At 46.7% G+C, this 18707-nt stretch overlaps 2 protein-coding genes and 1 long non-coding RNA gene across 3 annotated transcripts; 1 reads left to right on the forward strand and 2 right to left on the reverse strand.

Annotated features, from left to right (window-relative positions):
* Positions 1-315: 315 nt before the first annotated feature.
* On the reverse strand, positions 316-4081 carry LOC123093066 (uncharacterized). The gene is made up of 3 exons (XR_006445018.1): positions 1997-4081; positions 1025-1241; positions 316-936 (listed from the first exon to the last, which is right to left on the reverse strand). It is a non-coding gene; the product is annotated as an uncharacterized lncRNA (long non-coding RNA).
* Positions 4082-4209: 128 nt separating this feature from the next.
* LOC123093065 (activating signal cointegrator 1 complex subunit 2) lies at positions 4210-12795 on the forward strand. Its single transcript, XM_044514952.1, has 9 exons — positions 4210-4733; positions 6547-6706; positions 6827-6888; positions 6974-7068; positions 7209-7322; positions 8576-8638; positions 9181-9278; positions 9362-9792; positions 10788-12795. Exons 1-9 carry the CDS (start codon positions 4346-4348, stop codon positions 12533-12535), a joined length of 3159 nt encoding a protein of 1052 aa, XP_044370887.1. The 5' UTR covers positions 4210-4345; the 3' UTR covers positions 12536-12795.
* Positions 12796-13933: 1138 nt separating this feature from the next.
* Positions 13934-18158, reverse strand: LOC123093067 (formin-like protein 8). Its single transcript, XM_044514953.1, has 4 exons — positions 16335-18158; positions 16043-16245; positions 15115-15356; positions 13934-14945 (listed from the first exon to the last, which is right to left on the reverse strand). The coding sequence occupies exons 1-4, from the start codon at positions 17792-17794 to the stop codon at positions 14169-14171; spliced, it is 2682 nt and encodes an 893-aa protein (XP_044370888.1). The 5' UTR covers positions 17795-18158; the 3' UTR covers positions 13934-14168.
* Positions 18159-18707: the final 549 nt, after the last annotated feature.

Genomic DNA, 18707 nt, shown 5'->3' on the forward strand with positions numbered 1-18707 from the left:
CATGAACTCTGTGCAAAACACAAACAATTCAGAGAGTATTTATTGGCATGAAAAAGTTCCAGATCATTTTAATTGAGTAACAATATTCATCACTAATCAGGCCTGCAAGCCAACGGGTAACCGTAGCATTTTATTGCAACTATATAAAAATATAAAATAAATTGCCCCTGAGCTCACAGTTGCATCGGCAGAAATTTTATGGCACAAGGAATACATTAATAATCTGATAATCACAGGATCGTCATTGATACACTTCAGAATTCCAAGTCAACTCTCATTTTCCTACAGTTCTTAAATTATTGCTGCCGTGGTACGGTTTGACATAAATTACATGAAATAAAAATGATTTGTTTTCCCACACCCCACAATGCATCCTAGGTTTTTCCGAACAAAAATCACAAATGACAGCCACTGCTAACTATACAACATTTTCAAATTAGCCAGTTAGGCGGGCACCTAACAACACGGAATTTCATCGCAGCACCTTCCCCCACACGGCGGTTTAAATCTGGCACTGACTTTTTCAATTTCCTTCCCGTGAAGACGCACCCTAACCTCAGTGTTGTCAGCCAAAACACAGATTCTGCTAAGTTATCCGATATACCTCTTAGTCTACCGGGTGCTCGGGAATCTGGTTTCACTCCAGACTCCTCGGACTCCGCGAGGCACTGTCCCTAATGCCATCATTATCCACCCTGCCGCCACTGTAATGCGCGGCCACGGATGATTCCCGCAGCCCGCACCAGGTCTCCCATGTACACATCAATGTGTATGTGCGGTGGCCAGTGCAACATCTCTCCTGGCGTCATAACATTGTTATGCTCTACCCGGTGCTCCGTTATGTACCCCCCCCCCATTATCTAATGTCCGTAGCAGCCTTATTATCGCAGGACACTCATAGCGGCACGACCTTGTATTCTCACGCAAAGCATCCCCCTGCTCCAACGGATGTTTTACCATCAGACCAGACCCTTCATCCAGCGCAAATATGAAGGAGAACTGAATTTTTAATTGATATACTTACTGAGCAACCACAAACAGTCTCCTGCATGGTCCTCCGCTTGCAGGATTCAATCGGCTCTTCCCATGCCTGATACTAAACCCATTTTCCCACTAATACAGGTTGTAAAAGTCGTATGCCTCTGTCGACGCCCTCTGCAAAAACCATTATGGACTTCTCAAGAGTACCCATGCTAATGAGGCATAGGGTTCGCTCTGTCGGATTCGCTTCCACAAGAACTCTGCGATAAAGCAAAACCCAAATCAGCGACCTGCCGTTCAGGGAGAAACACTTTAGACACAACAAAATTACCAATCCAGCGAACAATGATTAAAAAAAAGTTAAGACAAAACAAAACAAAAACACACAAGGAAGGCCGTGAAGGCTTTCAGAAAAGAAACACACAGGACAGAACACTGTTTTTCTTTCCTGAAATTACCCCAAATGGCGCCCGTCCCTTGGCGACAGCATTCCTGAACTCCGGTGCAATTTTATTCATTGAGCGATGCAAAACACAGACCCCATCCTCCCACCATAAATTATGAGCTCATCACCCGCCCTCTGTACACGGATTTAGATACCAACTTTTTCACTACCCCTACAAAATCTTATGCACCTGATCTACAGCTTGTTTTTGCATCCAACACTGCATAAAAAATAACTCTAAATGTATGACGGAAAAATCAAACACACAACTTAATTCCATGGGCACACAAAATCTGAGGTGCAGCAACGCAAAATCATTTTGCAACTCTCGCACCGACCCGGCAGAACAGCCTAACCCCTTTCAGCAACATAAGTACATGCATTTTTTCAGTACAGAACACATACTCACAACAGCACCTCTATCAGAAAATTACTTTCACCACAGCGCCCTACGCCACCGCAAGCGAACACTACAGCAAAATGAACGCCTAATTCCGTTCTCTACCCGTCGTCACGGCTCACCAGAAAATTAGCACAAATATTCACAACACAGAATTCAGACACCCATACCTCTTGATCCACCCTGGTCCCTGGTGCCTGCGGATCTGGCTTCATAGCTGACGCACCATACTCCGCCGGGCCGATGTCCCTAATATCCTCGTCGCCCGGATCACCACAACTGTATTGAGCAGCCACTGAAGAATCGCGCAGCCCAGCCTAACATCGGAAAGGATATATTGAAAAGCAAGTGCTTGGCTAACAACACACATGGGAATAATGGTGAGCAGAGTATGAATTGCTTAATGCCCCAAAAATCTGTTTAAACAAGACTGCCATGCAAGGTATACATCTAAATAAATGAGGGCCTAATATATACTTATACTAATCTAGGGGATAAAATGAAGTTAAGTTATCCTTTCAGTAATCTTTCCAAGCAAAATCCCTTCATAGCTTTATGCCATATTGGTTGAGCTACCTCAAGAAGTCTAAAAACTTACACGACCAGAAAACTAACAGTGATAACCTGAACCACTGAGCTAAGCTTATATGCCAGATCACTCAATCCCGTTGAAGGCAAATTAAGCAGTTAATTGCATTGAAGATTCAGATACAATAGACAGATACGTAAGACGCATCACTATTATGTGCATAAATAAGTTAAGTGCATACATGTTAGAATTACAAGATGATGATGTTGTTCATACCAAATAGTATCCCATCGCTACTCATGTGTCTATGCAATATGAATCATACAGAAAGATACAAAATCTTGGTAGTTTGTTCAATGCATAAAGGCCTTAATTAAGCTGGTTCCTTACAGTAAAGAAAACAATATTAATCATCTTGGAAATAATATGTGTAGGTACTGTTTCGTTCAGTCTTCTGCTTGCCTGATGGATTAATTCCTGGTCCATGAGATCTATGCTCTTACCATTATTTAAAAATAAGGATAAGGCCTATGCTCTTAGAATTACTTGAAATCACCAAGTTCTCTTTCAGATTGCCCCAAGAACCAGGTCAGAACTTCGTAACTCTAATTCCTCTAATGGATGTGTTTCAAGTACTCGCAAAACCTGTCAGCACAAATACATCAACAATTCTGCAGTAGATAATCGTGTCATCAGATAGTAGTACGTATCATCGGCTCATCTCATGTTATCTAAATCTACATGGACCAATCAAATAATGATAGATCAGTGAAAGACAATGAAAGAAATACAAACAATCTTCAGGCTCTGTAGTGATTGTTCCTATTCTTCGTAGGCTACATCCATATAAAGATGTGCAGCAGATAACAGCGACACGACCGCTGGGAATAGTGGCTGCCTGGCCGACCACAAGAGATAAGGTACAGCCAGCGGCCCAAGATCACACAAAATCGCTACAACGATTTATCGCAACATTAGCAGCCAGATCCCCAAATCACCCCAGTGCCCATCCATCCCAATCCACATACAGTAGGGGGAGGAGCTCGTCAGCCCCAGCACCTTCAGCCACAACAGTTGTCTGTGCTCCACCTAGTCTCCACATGGAGCACGAAGACCACCACCCAGAGGATGATAGGGTCGCACGGCCGTCCTTCTCCCCCGCCTACACGACGCAACCGTATCCGCCATGCTTTTCTTCCACCCTCGCAGCGAAGCACGTGCTCCACCCACTTGACGCCGCCCCATGCTCCCTTCCTCCACAACCAAGTCGCCGCCCCACCTCCACCAAGACTTGACCGAAAGGAAGGAGACGAACTTGGGGCCGCCAGAGACGTGCCGGCGAAGCCCTGCCAGAAACCCTAGCCACGGGGCCGGGTGGGGTTGCAAGCGGGCGGTAGAGGCCGGGAGCAGAGAATCTGGAAGGAGGAGAGGGAGGCGCAGACCGCGGGGAGCTCGGGGGCGTGCTGCGCGGCACCGGAGCTCGCCGGAAGCAGGCGGCGTGGGTGCTGGCGGCGGCGAGGACTTCCTCGGGCGAGAAGGAGAGGAGGCGCCCGTGCTCTGTGTGTGGTCGGAACGCGGGTTGAATACCCCAAACTGCAGGGCCTTTTTTGCAAGAACGAAACGTTTTCACAAATTAGCCACTTTAAAAAAGGACTGCGGGTTGAATAATGGAAAACCATAGGGGCTTTTTTGTAAAACGTGCGCGACGACGGATGACCGGAAGCGATAGCCGCTTTATTAGTATATATATATATAGGTAAAGATAAAGATAAAGAGGTAAAGATAAAGATAAAGAGGTAAAGATAAAGACTAGGGGAATTCTATAAATTAAACAGGTAGGCAGATATCTTCGCAACTCGCGAGAGAGCTTCCTGGTTCCAAATTCCGGGAGTGCCCCCTGAAATCGAGAAGGCTACTGACTTTTCCCCTCTCAAGCCTCCCCCAGTCGAACGCCGTTACCGGAGGCATCTCCTCCTCCCCCGATCCAGCCATGTCGTCCGCGCCGCCCGCCCACCAACCCAAACCCTCCTACCAGCGCCGCCCTCCCAACTCCGGGCCGAGACAGCAGCCGCCGCCGCCGCAGCACCAGCAGCAGCGCTACGTCCCCAAATCCGCCGCCCCTTCCGCTCCTAAACCCTCGCCCCCACCACCGCTCACCACCGCCCTCCGATCATCGGCCACCCCGCCTGCATCTAGCGCCGGCAGCAGCGGCGGCGGCGGTGCGGCCGATGGGTTCGTGTTCTACCTGCCGCACGACGAGGCGCTCGCGGCCGGGCTCGGCGGCCTCGACGCCCAGGAGTCGCAGGCCGTCGTCGACCTCCTCAACGACGCGCTCGCGTCGCTCCTCCGTGCCAAGCCTCGCGAGTTCTGGCGCCAGGGTAACCATACAATACAGCTCCTATGTGCATTGGATGCAAATCATAAACCTTAGTTTTTGGATTGGGAACCTGAGCCGGAAGCTTGGGAGCTTGGCCTTTCAACATTCGATTTGCTTGTCTGGTTTAGAACAGTTTCTCGAATGCAATTTAGTGCGAATTCTTATGCATACATTTTGTTGTCTGTGTAATTTGCTAAGCCATGGATATATCATGAAACTACAGCGAATATCTATTTACAGATGGTTACAATTCACTATAAATGGTCGAGTGCTTTGATAGTAAAGATTTGTAGTGGTTCTTATCACGAACTTTTGATCTAGTAGTTTAGTATACCGTCACTGACTTATGAATGTATAGTACATATGGTGGCTTAAATTGAGGATTCATTCATGCTTGAACTCGTACATATCTTATTTACACACTTTGCTGAGTATAGCTTGATAGCTTGCTGCCTTGCTTAACAAATTGATTGACATTTTTTAAATACCGCCTGCATTTTTATTAACTTATGATATATTGTATTTTCCTGCCTATTGTAAACATGCATATTAAACTTCTCAACGGGTTGTGATCTGGAGAAGTGTTGTGGTCAATTCAACTAACTGGTTCATGGCTTACACATATAGATATATTGAGTGGTTAGTTGGCATTCAGTTGTATTTCTGATTATGTCTGGAATCTAGTTAATATCCCAGCTAAGTTGTTGAAAATCTTATCTGTACTGGCTACTTGATTTGGAAGTTTATTTGCAATCAAAGTTCGGAAAAGCGCTAGGTGTTAATTATGCGTTTGGCCACCTACTTGCGCTTTTCTAGCTTAGGTGTGATTAGGCGCAATTAGGCCCATTAAATCACAGGCCCATCTTCCTATTCTCCTACTAAAGCTTTAATATGGTGCACAGTCGACAGAAAATTTAGGTTTCCTCCTCACGCCGCCTCTCCCCCTTGTCCTCTCTCCCCTGCTGCATGATGCCGCCTCTCTCCCTCTTCCTCTGTCCCTTGCTTACACCAGTGGGAACCAGCGAGTGAAGCTCAATATCTCGCCGGAGAATCTCGTTCCCCCGCCGGAATCAGTCAATTTGTCATCGGAGTGGTTGAATCCTCGTCGGCGAGGATGAATCCTTGCAGGGGAGGTCAAATCCTCGAAGGGGAGATTGATTTCTTGCCTGAGAAACGTGATTCCTCGCCGGAAACGCTGATTTTTTGCCAGAGGACCTGGCCGGCCGCTTTTTTGAGCGCCTAGGGCCAATGCCCAGAGCTTAAGCGCGCCTAGGCGAGCGCCTTTTTGAACTATGTTTGCAATCTTAAATGTTTGATTGATTTCTTCCATATATCAGCAAAACTGCTGTCTGTGGTGCATATATAACTTTGGCACTGATGAATTGCACTGGCTCAAGTAGTAAGTTTACTAGTCAGATGTTCAACAATTCCAAATTTTATTTTTCACTATCAAACACTAGATAGCTATCAAGCTATGTGCATGTGGTTCCTTGCATCTTCTCTGAATGGGTATCTACAGTAACAAAGTAAAGCTGATGAATACATGTATTGTATTGATCATTGGTACTTTAACCACCGCGCCAGGCTCTCTGTTGTGTTCTAGAATTGTTAACCGGAACAGGTCCCAGTAAACAATAGTTTAACGACTAGATAGCTCAACAGGAGAAATTGCGAGATGATCATGTTTTTGTTTGTGATTTGTCTAATGTTTTCACTCCTAGAGTTAGAACTTATGAAGAGATCTCAGAGCTACAGCCTACAAGCAGCTTAACTTTGTTAGTGACATGTAATACTTATAGTTGTTTTTTCCGCAGTGGCACAGAATGCCTCTCTGCATGCATTCCTAGATAGTTACCTACAATTCAGACACCGGTGGTATGATTTGCCACACAGGGGCCCCAAAGGGACAGTTGCTGGTTTGGTTGTTGGGGAGCTTGAGCTTTGCCGCCGTGTCTTTATGGTCCTCTACCGCATGTGAGATTTCTATCATTTCGCAAGTTTCGATTTTATATCTGTAAAACCTTTTTCGTAGATGGTGTATGGCATCAAGAGTTGCATATAATTGTTGTGGTGTGTCTCTTGTTTGTGTGTTAGATCATCAAACAAGGATCCTGGATCAGGCCCGGGTGAGTCCCTTAGTACGAAGGAGCATACAGGTGAGATTGGGACTACTTCTTTGATCATTGTGTGCGTTCATTGATTTTAGTGCAGAATTGAGTGGAATCATTTGTACCCCTGTAGCCCTTCTACAGGAGAAAAAACTGCTTGATCTACCAAAGTTGTTGGATATATGTGCTATATATGGGCATGACAATGGGGAGTTGACAAGTTCACTGGTTGGTTCCTGAGGCATTTCATTTGTTGTTGGTACTATTATTGTTTTACATTTTTATGCCGTTCCTATATCCTCAAGCTATTTATTATTATTATTATGGGCTATGAATGCTTACAGTTAATAATGATTTTATATCTCCAGGTTACAAATGCAATCATTGTGCAGCCCAATTTACTCGATGGCATCAATACTGTCCTTCCCCAATTCCTGGACATTTTCCACACAATGCAGGACAGATGCATGGACTCACTACAGGTTTTTTTTCTTACTTGAATTTTGGTCACTTTTTAATGATGGATGCCATATATAAGCTTCTTTCTTCATTTATCGGGTAGCAACATCTAGACAATAGTTTGATGGGAGAAATTCTTTGTGCCTATGGTAGAACTACCAGCATTTCCTTTAGCTAGTGTTTTTGTTTCCGTTTTCAATCAAGTTTTTTTAGAAGTGCATTTGCGCTGTTAGTAAAAGGTTTTTCAGTTTGTTCATTCGCCTAATGAGGAAAATCAGTTCTGAATTTCTGATCAATAATTTAGTATATAATTCACTGGTGCAATGGTTGCCTGGAGTGTCCTATTTTCTTTAGTTAAAAAAAAACACGACTGTGAAGCTGCATCGACTCCTTTAGCTGCAAAGTGTCATGTTTCCTGGGACTGCTCATTCTACCTTTTGGTGCAACTTATAGTTGTATTGGTCTTAGATCCCTTTGTTGTGCTAGTGCCATATTTTGCAGCAAAATATGAGTTGTATATCCTTTTAGCATTACTGTTATGTCACTTGCATTGTCTGAAATTAATCAAATTATGTTATTGACAATTTGCATGTTCTTTAGCTGTTCTAAACGCGCATTAGGGCAGGGTTGAAGTTGATGACAATGAAACTTAATGTTCATGTTTTTTGAGACGTGCATTTACATTGCTTGTAAAAGGATTTCAGTTTGTTCATTCGCCTTACGCGGAAAATTATTCCTGAATTTTATATAATTCACTTGTGCAGTGGTTGCCTGGAGCTGTCCTATTTTCTTAAGGAAAAAAAACTGTGATATTGGATAGACTCCTTTAGCTGAGAAGTGTATCATGTTTCCTGGGACTGCTCAGTCAACCTTTTGGTGCAACTTATAGTAGTTGTATTGATCTTAGATCCTTTTGTTGCACTAGTGCCATATGTTTGCAGCTAAATATGATGTATATATACTTTTAGCATTCCTGTTATGTCACTTGCTTTATCTGAAATTACGTTAATTGACAAATTGCATTGTTCTTTAGCTGTTCTGAACGTGCATTAGGTCAGGGTAGAGGTTGATTGACATTTGATGGTACATTTTCTTTTATTTCTTTAGGAAAAATATATTATATTCAGAGTGAGGATACATTTGCTTAAAATGGTTAAAATGTTAACAACACAATTGAATTAAAGAATAGATCGTGCATTTACAGCGAAATGATGCCAACCTAGATAGATCTTACAGAACTTGCATAAACACAACTTAATTGTAATTTGATTTGCAGGTGCTCAGTTCACCTGGACCAAATGTCAGTGGACATACCCAGCTTCAGAAAGATTTCTCGGAGGTCAGTTTTATCTACTAGATGATACCCTGCGCGTTTCTGTGGTTATCTTGTTAAAAGAAATGCCTAATTAGGTGCTATAGAAACAACTAAAAGTAACGAAAACAAAATATAAGAGTGGTCTCTATTTACACTTTCAAAACAATAAAAATATGAAGCATATAACAAAATGATATATAAAAGAGAAAGAACCTTTAGATTGCAGTTAAAAGAGTGCATTCCTGAAAAAAATGTGAAGGATAAACTCCATAGGTATGCTCCAAGCGCCCAACCCATATACCGTGTCCAAGCTAACAAAATACTTATTAGAAAAATTAACTTATGACTTACACACATGATGTGGTAGCGCTGCATTGATATGCTAATGCAAATAATGTAACTTATACTTACATGCATGGCTTGCCGATGTGGCATGGTTGCATGGCTTGGAAAAACAGGCAGTGGGTTGCAGCTAGTTAGGAATAGAGGATTCTAGATTTGTTCTGATATATTTGTTGTTCTTTTGCTTAACTTTGATGCTTAATTGCGAATTTAATTTCCCTCAGGTGCTGGATTTTGTTAATGATGCAATTATTACTCTGGATGCCTTTGCTGATGCTTACCAGCCTGCTGCATTATTATTATGTGCTTCTTTTGAAAGAGGGTAAGCTTCTATTCATTCATCCCAATGGTTGGTGCATGTGTTCTTAACTAGGCATTGATCGTTTTGTACTACTTGATTTGCAGGGATCGAGTTGAGGAATTGCTGAACACCCTTGCAAGTTTGTATGATTTGTTGTTACCATCTTTGCTTCAGGGGTTTCAAGTTATGTCCAGTTCCCAAAGCAATGGAGAGACTTCGTCTGAAAGTATACTTAATGACATAGTTCTTGGCATAAGAATGCTATCAAAGAGAGCTGTTGGATTTGGTTGGAGATTATTAGAGTTCTGCTATTTAAATTATCAACTTAAGGAGGAGGATGTCCAAGCATCTACTAAGATGTTTCCAGCTAAAGTCGAAGATCCTATGATCAGGGGAGAAATAATAGTTCAAATACTCAAGGATATCAATAGAGAAGCTACTTACTCTTCTAAAGGGAATCCTGGAAAGACGTTTCTGCAAGCTCTTCAAAAGGAATTTCAGTTGATGAGCCGGATTGGCGATATTCGGAACAAAGGTAATTGATCAAATTTCTCAATGGAATGCTTGCTTAGCGTCTTATGTTTGTAAAGTTCCGCACAACCTTTTGGCCCCCCTGTACTTATTGTGTCAAAATTTCAGTCAGAATTATCTCGACATCATTAGTTTTGTTTCTTTCAGAAATAGCATGAGATTTTGTAGATTTATTTGGAGAAGTAATATAAGGTTTCATTGCCCCATAAACTGATCTCTTGCATATGTGTACTGAATTCGTTTATCTTGTTGGTGTGCTGTCACAGTACTTATCGCATGTCTGTGTGTGAGTTAACACAGTTGATAGGCTTATATTGTTTGGTGCTGTTCTAGTTTGAGATAGTAGAATGCTCTCAGTCAATCTCAGAATAGGAAGAATGAAATTCAGTGTCAAAAGGAAATGTTTTTCAAGCTTGCTGAAATAGCTTCATCCTGTACGAGTTTGTCATACTTACCAGTTTTTGATGGCTTCCACTGTTTTTGCCCCAGTTAAGGCACCAACAGCGTTACTTGTACCTACTTTCTCCGTCCAGATTTATTAGGCTCCCTCGTATTTTGGGTCAACTTTGACCATAAAATTTAACTTATGAAATATGAACCATATGTCACAAAAATTATACCGTGGAAAACCTCTTTCAAATACAAATCCAATAGTTTACCTTTTGTACTATATACCTCATTTTGTGGGTCATATGGACGGTCAACGTTTGGCACGAAATAAGACTGGCCCAATAAACCTGGACGGAGGAAGTACTAATCAAGTGCAGCACTTCTATCTGTGTTCCTATCATTTGGTACTTTTGAGTTATTGACTTCATAAGAAAGCACTTGTTTTGGTTTCCTATAGATTTTGTCATGTGAAAGTGTTACAAGCCTGGTAGAATTGTTCGATTGATGTACATGCCACATTTGTATGATTCAAAGTTTTATTTATCATATTCCTTTTGATGCCAAACACTCTATTGATTTATTCCATGTGTTCCTGCTAATCCTTAACAGGATGGATATACATGGAGGATGAGCAGTTCCAGTTCATATCACGGCTGTGCGGATCCACTGTCACTTCTTGGAATAGTGTCCCTGATTTGCCAATATCTTCCCATGGTGGTGAACTTCAACAGAAGAATGAGGAAGCTGCTGTCATTGAGTCCAAGATTAGTCAGATAAGGGACCTTCTTCCTCATTATGGGAAAGGTTTCCTTGCTGCTTGCTTGGAAGCCTACAACCAGAACCCTGAGGAAGTTATCCAAAGGATACTAGATGGAACACTTCATCAGGATCTTCTAGCTTTAGATACTTCGTTACAAGAGATGCCACAACAAAAATCTGCACCTAGTGTTGCGAAAGATAAAGGCAAAGGCGTATTAGTGGAAACTATTCCTAATATTGCAAATAAACCCCATAAAGTTGAAGCCCAATCTTCTTCAGTCTCATCAGCATCCAAGGCTCCTATCTCATATTTATCTTCAGTTTCATCAGCATCCAAGGCTCCTGCCTCATCTGCATCATCAGTTCCACAAGGTAGATTTACAAGGAAGACCAATGATGATCTGCCCAACTTTGCAGTTCTAGACTCGCAAAAAGCCAAAGACGCTGTTAAGTCAGCTGTCCTTGATTCCCAGTATGAGTACGAGGATGAGTATGATGACTCGTTTGATGATCTTGGCTTCAGCGTGGCGGAGTCAAGTTACGAGGAAGCAGAGGGCGCCAATGATGCTGAGGGTTCCTCCAGTGGCCCACGTTGGTCTTCACAGAAGAAGCCACAGTTTTATGTCAAGGACGGGAAGAACTACAGCTACAAGGTTGCTGGTTCAGTTGCTGTATCAAATGCTCGAGAGGCAGCAGTCTTAAACAATACTCAGAAAGATACAATTCATGGTCTTGGTCGTGGTGGAAATTTACCTATTGGTGGAAATTTACCTATGGGAGTTCCCAACAGGCAGCATAGAGTTGTGGAGGAAGAGGAGGGTGGTCATGCAAACAGCTTCAGCAGAGGAGGCTCGAATCCCCGTGGTCGGGGCAGGGGCAGAAGAGGTGGCTGGGATCAGGGTAACCCAGCAGAGGAGAACGAGAATTCTAGTGGGCCACAAAGTTTTGGCCGTGATGGAAGAAGAGGCGGCAGGAACCATGGCAACCTGCCAGAGGTAAACGATGGCCAACAAGGTTTTGGCCGTGGTGCAAGAAGAGGGACCGGGGATGATGACAATCGACCAGAAATGAACAACCACTCTAATGTCCAGCAAGGTTTTGGTCGTGGCGCAAGAAGAGGGGCCAGGGACGAGGACAACCGGCCAGAGGTGAACAACCATCCTAATGCCCAGCAAGGTTTTGGTCGTGGCGCAAGAAGAGGGGACAGGGACGAGGACAACAGGCCAGAAGGGAATAACCATGGCCAGCAAGGTTTTGGTCGTGGTGGAAGAAGAGGGGACAGGGACGAAGACAACAGGCCAGAAGGGAATAACCATGGCCAGCAAGGTTTTGGTCGTGGTGGAAGAAGAGGGGACAGGGAAGAGGACAACAGGCCAGAAGTGAATAACCATGGCCAGCAAGGTTTTGGCCGTGGTGCAAGAAGAGGGGACAGGAACCATGACGATCCAGTGGAGGACAATGAAGACCGTAATGCAGCACAAGGTTTCGCTCGAGGAGGGCCAGGCCCCCGTGGAGGCGGCGGAAGGAGAGGCGGCCGGAATCATAACCGGAGGGATCAGGCGCTGAGGAAGCATATGCAAGGAATGACAGGGCTTTAGCCTCGCACCACCGTTTGAAGTGCAACAGGAAGTGTAAATTTGTCCAAGTGGTTTTGAGGGACAGATGATGTTCACACAAGCCAAGCTTGTATTTTGGTTGTTCCAATTACATGATACACAACATGCAGCTGCAGCCCCCATAGATACTTTTTTGTTTTGAAAAAGACGATGTATGAAATGTGAGAATTCTTAAAGGTGAATTACCGTGAAGTAGCCTGGTCACGCCAGGAACTGCTTCCTTTTTGGTACTTGAAAGGTTTTATGTTGATCCAACAAATCCGCGTGGCCTATTGATGTGCACCTTTGGAACATGTCATGTTTTGTATTGGATAGTGTGTGAATGTGTGGCCGCAATGGTTCATAGAAACGGGAGATACTTTCTCTTTTTTATGTGTAGACTGGAAATCGTTGTTGTTGGGAACCTCATCCCTTAGTTTTTACGGCACAGAAATGGGTACACTTTCTGTCCAAAATCCGGTATGTTTGAGAGTGGCCGAGGCCATGGCGTCTCCAGAGGAGAATTATGAATTCAAGTGTAACAATCATGGCGTCACTAAGGAACCATCCATCCTTGATGATGCCATACCCTTTGCTTCACTCTGTTTTTACCTTTACTCACACACGATAGCGGCTCATTCACTCCCATCACGTCTCCATTCTACTCTACAGACTACAGGAAGGAATGAAGGCAGGCTCGTGAAGCTTGGAATCATCATTCGCCTGGGAGAAAAAGGTTAGCGACATACTTTCGCCCTAGTTATTCCCTCGGTGCTTTCTTTATCTCTACGCAAAGAGGACATGCTCAAGTGATCTCCATCGATCGCCTCACCTGTACAGTACAGAGGAAAAGGCCTGCTGCCGGCAATGGAGGAGATGATGGTGGCGGTGGCGTCGCTGGCATGCCATGGCAGCCGTGCTCTCATCCTTTACCTTGACCATGCTTTTTTACAGTTAAATCGTACTAACACATAGTGATGGTTCCCCTTTTCACCATTCTGTTACTTGCAGAGATATCTGGAAGGAAGGATGGCCTAGTACTAGTGCTTTTCAAGTGATATATAAAGCATATCCATCCAAGGTATGGCTGATAGATTTGCCTGTTTTTCCAAGCGCAGGAGAAATTTGAAAGAGGAGATTGTACAGTGGGTGAATGTAAGTTGTTTACAGTTGTTCTGATAAAAAAAAGTTTAATTTTGGGCTGGTTCCTGATTATTTGCGCAGACAGAAATTTGGTGGTCATCTGAAAAATTATTTCCAGGTTACACCACTAGTCCCCCACTACATGAATCAACATAATTATACATAAGAAAAGGTTCCTGTGACCATGTGTAGCTGCTGCGAGTAGATAACTAGTGAAGCAGCCTACTTCTAAGCCTCAGCATTGCAAACTACCCAACGAAAAGAGGAAGATCTTCTTGTCATTATTCTTCATTTGTACAAAAAATTCCACATGTTCCAAACGTATACACCCCGATCTCTCCTAACCTTGGTCGTCCCAAGGTTAAATATGTGCTTACTTATCACTATCATACATTTGCCGCGGCTGCTAAAGCTATCACAGTCCATATGTGCTATGTCCATTGCAAAATTCATTCTGCTCCTTCACCACCACCACCACCACCCTCACCCTCTCCTACGACGACATACTATCATCATCGTCGTCGGAGTTGTTCTGCCGCCGTTGGCCATACAAGCTTAGGACCGGCAACGGGGCTGTCGTCGAAACACGGAACGACCTCGCCGACCCGACGACGGTTCTGTCCTGCTGCATCCGGCCAACCTCCCTGCAGACGTGATCCAACATCGAGAGGAAGTCCCTCACCACCATGAAAATCCTCAGAGGGTGCGCCTCCTCCTTCGCGGCGTCCCCGTGGAAGTAATCGGTGATGTCTTTCACTCTCCCCAGAGCCCGCTTCTCCTCGCCTCTCACTATCTCGATCTCCTTGTCGGCTTCCTTCAGAAAGCCCTGCATCGCGGTGAAGAACCTCTGGCCCTGCGTGCATTGCCTCTCGAGCTGCAACACCGACTTGATCTTCTCGAGGCCTGTTTCGAGCTTGCTGACGTACCCGTGCAGAACATCGAAGTCCATGGAAGCCGCCTTCTTGACGTTTCCGAGCTCGCTGCTCAGCCCGCACACAACCTTCAGGCCTTTATCTTTAGAGCTGGTGGCTGTGGTATTTTCCTTTTCAGGTTTCGCGTCTTCTGATCGGATCATTTCTTGGACAACAAAGTGCAGCAGCGTGGTTTTGCCATCAGCTCCCTTGACGTCTGCGAGCTTGAGGAGGGTGTCAAGCTTAAAGGCTTTAGCCTCACCCCGGTTCGTGCCGACATTCATCCGATTCCCGGTCCTCAGCACTGCTTCAAGGAGTTTTAGGAACAACCTACTGCCCCTAAGATCTTCACAAGCTGCCTGAAAACAAGTGATGAAATGTGAGCAAACCACATGTCTAATACTCCCTCCGTTCCAAAAATGAATTATCGAGCAGTGGGAGTAGCTGAGTATGGATATTGATATTTGATACGTAAGTCAAGGATGTGCGGTACCAAAATGACAATAGGATTTTAAAAATAGTGCATACCTCTAGCGTTTCAAAAGACTTCCTTAGGTAATTTATCTCAGTCTCGAAATTGGCTCGGTACAGCATGGCGTCGACTCTTTTGAAGGCGAAAGGTATATCCAGCACAGTCTTGAGAAAGCGTTCTGCGGTACCCAGCTTCTCTAAGTCGCCGCTATAATCTCGTAGTTTGACCTCCTCCTCTTTAGTAGGTGACATCTTGACTAATGTTTCCAAAAGCTCACTGCCTAAGCATTCAGCATTGCCTGTTCAAATGGGGAGAACAAATAATGTAGTCAGTGGACACTGCTGTACAGAAAAATGATGTAAACAGCACAACGCTCCATTGAGAAGTATGAAAAAGAATATGTATAGAAATCAGGGTGAACGTTTGATTCGGAGGGCAAATTTTAGGTTTTGGACTTTGGAAGTCGAGTGAGACGACGCCATCGGTTATAATGGAAGAAAGGAAAAAACAATCAGTTCATCAATTGCTGGATGTTCACAACCTTCCTACTAGAAAAGGATTGGTCGAGCCATTTTCTTCCCCTATTGATTCCAAGTCCTTGTAAATTCTGTTGAGGTCTTATTGTCAAGAACCGGAAGTTTCTGTTAATTCTTAGTACCTATCACTATCGAAGTGCAAGCTCCAAATGTGAATCTCATTGAAAGCAAAACACGAATCACAAAATCAGATGAAAAGAGTGTCCTACCTACCACCGAAAGCATCCTTATGCTAGATACCTAATCACAATCAAACATAACTCCTCAATTTGAGGTTTGCAAACAGAATTGGGGAGTATCATATTTCTTAGCTAAAGAACAGTGGAAAGTTGGTTCAATTTTGCGAATGCTAATCAGGTGAAAAATGAGCTGAAATTTCATCAAAGGGCGCAAAAGACTCGGCGCAAAATTATGACAGTAGTTGCAGGCTTGCAGCACAAACACTCACCATCCAGGAGCGCGTCCGAGACCTCCTCACGCGTGACATTCAAGGCGCGCAACAAGATGGCGATGTTCTGCGCTTTCTTGGGGTCGAGCACCCTCTCCTCCTGCCTGAACGGCGGCACGGCGGGCTTCCTCCCGGTGTCCCTCGGCGGCGCGGCGGGCATGGAGTTGTTCATGAAGAGCGCCTCGATCATGTCCTCGTCCAACCTGAAAGAGACGCCTCGACATCACGCACAGTTCGGAGGTCACCGGCATATACGGATAGAGAGCGTTTAGTGTGAAAACAGGGTCTCAACTGGAATGAGCTTGACTTGAGCTGGTCCCAGACCATGGCGCGGTCGGAGGTCGCCCGCACCTTGTCCCAGTGCAGCGGCTTCAGCTTCGGCAGGCCGCCGGCCGCGTCGTCCTCTGCCCGCATCGACGTGCTCCCGTTGTTCTCCGCCGCTGCCGCCGCCGTGATCGGCATCGGCATGGCAATGCGGGGCCCTTCCGGCGGCAGCGGCTTCAGCAACCGGCGCCTGGATGTCGGCTCCCCCGTCTTTGGAGGGAGGCTATTGGTTGACGCCATCGGTGGCGGTGGTGGAGGAGGTGGTGGTCTTGGAGCTGTGTTGGACTTGGGCGGCGCTGTCGGTGGTGGTGGAGGAGGAGGAGGAGGAGGTGGTGGCGGTGGCCGTGAAGGTGGGTTGGAGGGTTGCACCGGCCGCGGGGATGGCGAGATTGCCTGTTTGGCGTCGGGGGTGGAGCCAGTGGAGAAGCGCGTGCGCGGGGGCGTGCGCGTGCGGCGGGACCGTGGGGGCGGCGGGAGCGCGGCGATGGCGGCGACCGGGGGAAAGAAGTCGCTGGTCATGCTGGGGAGGCTGCGGCGGGAAGCCGTTGTGGTGGTGGGCGGGCTGGACGCGCTCGCCTCGCTCCACGTCTCGCCGTACACGCCACTGCCGGCCCCGCCGCCGGCGCCGGAGCCCCCAGAGCGCTGCCGCGGCGTGTAGTACGCGTCCTCGTCGGAGGAGCCCATCGTGGTGGCGCGCCGCAGCGGCGGGAGCGGCCGGAGCTCCGGGCTCGGGTGGTCGGTGGCCTCGTCGCGGCACACCGCGCGCCGCGCGCGCTCGTTCCGCAGCTTGCGGTACGGGGACCCGGCGAGATCGGCACTGGTGGGCCCGCGCTGGTGCGCGGGCGTGGTGGGCTCCACCGTGCCGACGTAGAGGAAGTCAGTGGCGGAGGGGGCCGTGCGGCGGAGCGCCGGCCCGCCGTCGGGGCCGAGCAGCTTCTGCGAGTCGCAGCGGCGGCGGGCGCGGCCGGTGATGAGGAAAGCGCAGGCGAAGCCGAGCAGAGCGACCCCTGCGGCGGCGGCTGCCCCGGCCGCCACTATGGTCGCCTTCTTGGGGCCGTGGCCAGCAGCAGTGGGAGAGGGCGGGGTGGAGACATCGGCGGTGACGGTGTTTGGAGGGGACGAAACCGTGCCGCCACCGCCACCGCCACCACCATCACTGGACACCGGCGGTGCCGGAGGGAAGAAGTCGCCGGGAGGGGCATCGGGCGTGGCCACGGGAGGGGCATCGGGCGTGGCCACGGGAGGGCTGGGGTCGGAGGTGAAGTCCGGCGCCGGTGGAGGCGGCGGCGAAGGGGGCGGAGTCCACTCAATGGGGAAGAGCGGCTGGTGCAGCACCCGCCTGGGGACGACGGCATCGGCAGACACCGCCGGCGAGACGCAGCCGCACAGCACCAGCTGCGCGAGTAGCAGCGCGATGGCGGGAGGCATTTGGCGGGCGGTGCGAGCGGAGAGCTCGCACGCAGAAGAAGAAGATAAAAGCCAAAGCCAGAGCGCAGCTTCGGTCCTGCTTTCTAGAGTGAGAGAAAGACAGACCGGGAGGGGAGAGAGTGTGAATTAAGCTGAGAGGAGAGAGAAGACGCCGCCATTTTCGGGCGGGCGAGCGGCTTCGGCTTCGGAGATGTGCTACCATATGCGATCGCCACCATGGGCGGAGATCAACAACGGTCTGGTAGTAATCTCCATACGTGGCGCCTTCGACGGCCCGAATCTGCTTTGCGTTGGCTTCTCTTTTGCTTCTTTTCCTCGCCGCTTTTCTTTTCTTCTCTTTTCTTCGGCGCTTCGCTTTGGCATCCCACTATGAAGATTAGTGTGTCGATCTAACCTCTTTTTCCTGCCCAAAGTTTAGTGTGCAGGTGCTAATGTACAAAAACTTTGATCGGAATGGAGATTTCGTGCTGCGTTTAGGAGGTTTTAGTGGGTTATAAAATACGGGTCTTGGTAGGTTGGTACGCCCGCCGCGCAAGGTAAAGAAAATATTCCACACATGCACGATACTTTGCGTACCGACAAGCCAGCTCTATCATCAACAAATGGTGGTACAGTACAGCAGTAATAGTACTTCTAGTATCTTTGTGACCATGTGGGCCTCGCCGATTAAGAATGCGCACCGCATTTTAATTAGTGGCTTCTTTTGACTGCCTTCGTTAATTAGCTTGATTCATAACGTTGCCAATGGACGGAGAGGCCTTTTTGATTCCAGCAAATGCTGGATGCAGCAGTGCCGGGTCAGGTTGCCACCCTGCACTGGTTTGCTGCTTTGCTAGTGAAGTTTCTTTTCCTCCTTGCCAAGTTGGCCCCCGTTAATGGTATTAGTTTTTCTTAGAACAATCTACCAAGCTTT

Source organism: Triticum aestivum, chromosome 4B (genome assembly GCF_018294505.1).
Source record: "Triticum aestivum cultivar Chinese Spring chromosome 4B, IWGSC CS RefSeq v2.1, whole genome shotgun sequence".
Classification (NCBI taxonomy): Eukaryota; Viridiplantae; Streptophyta; class Magnoliopsida; order Poales; family Poaceae; genus Triticum; species Triticum aestivum.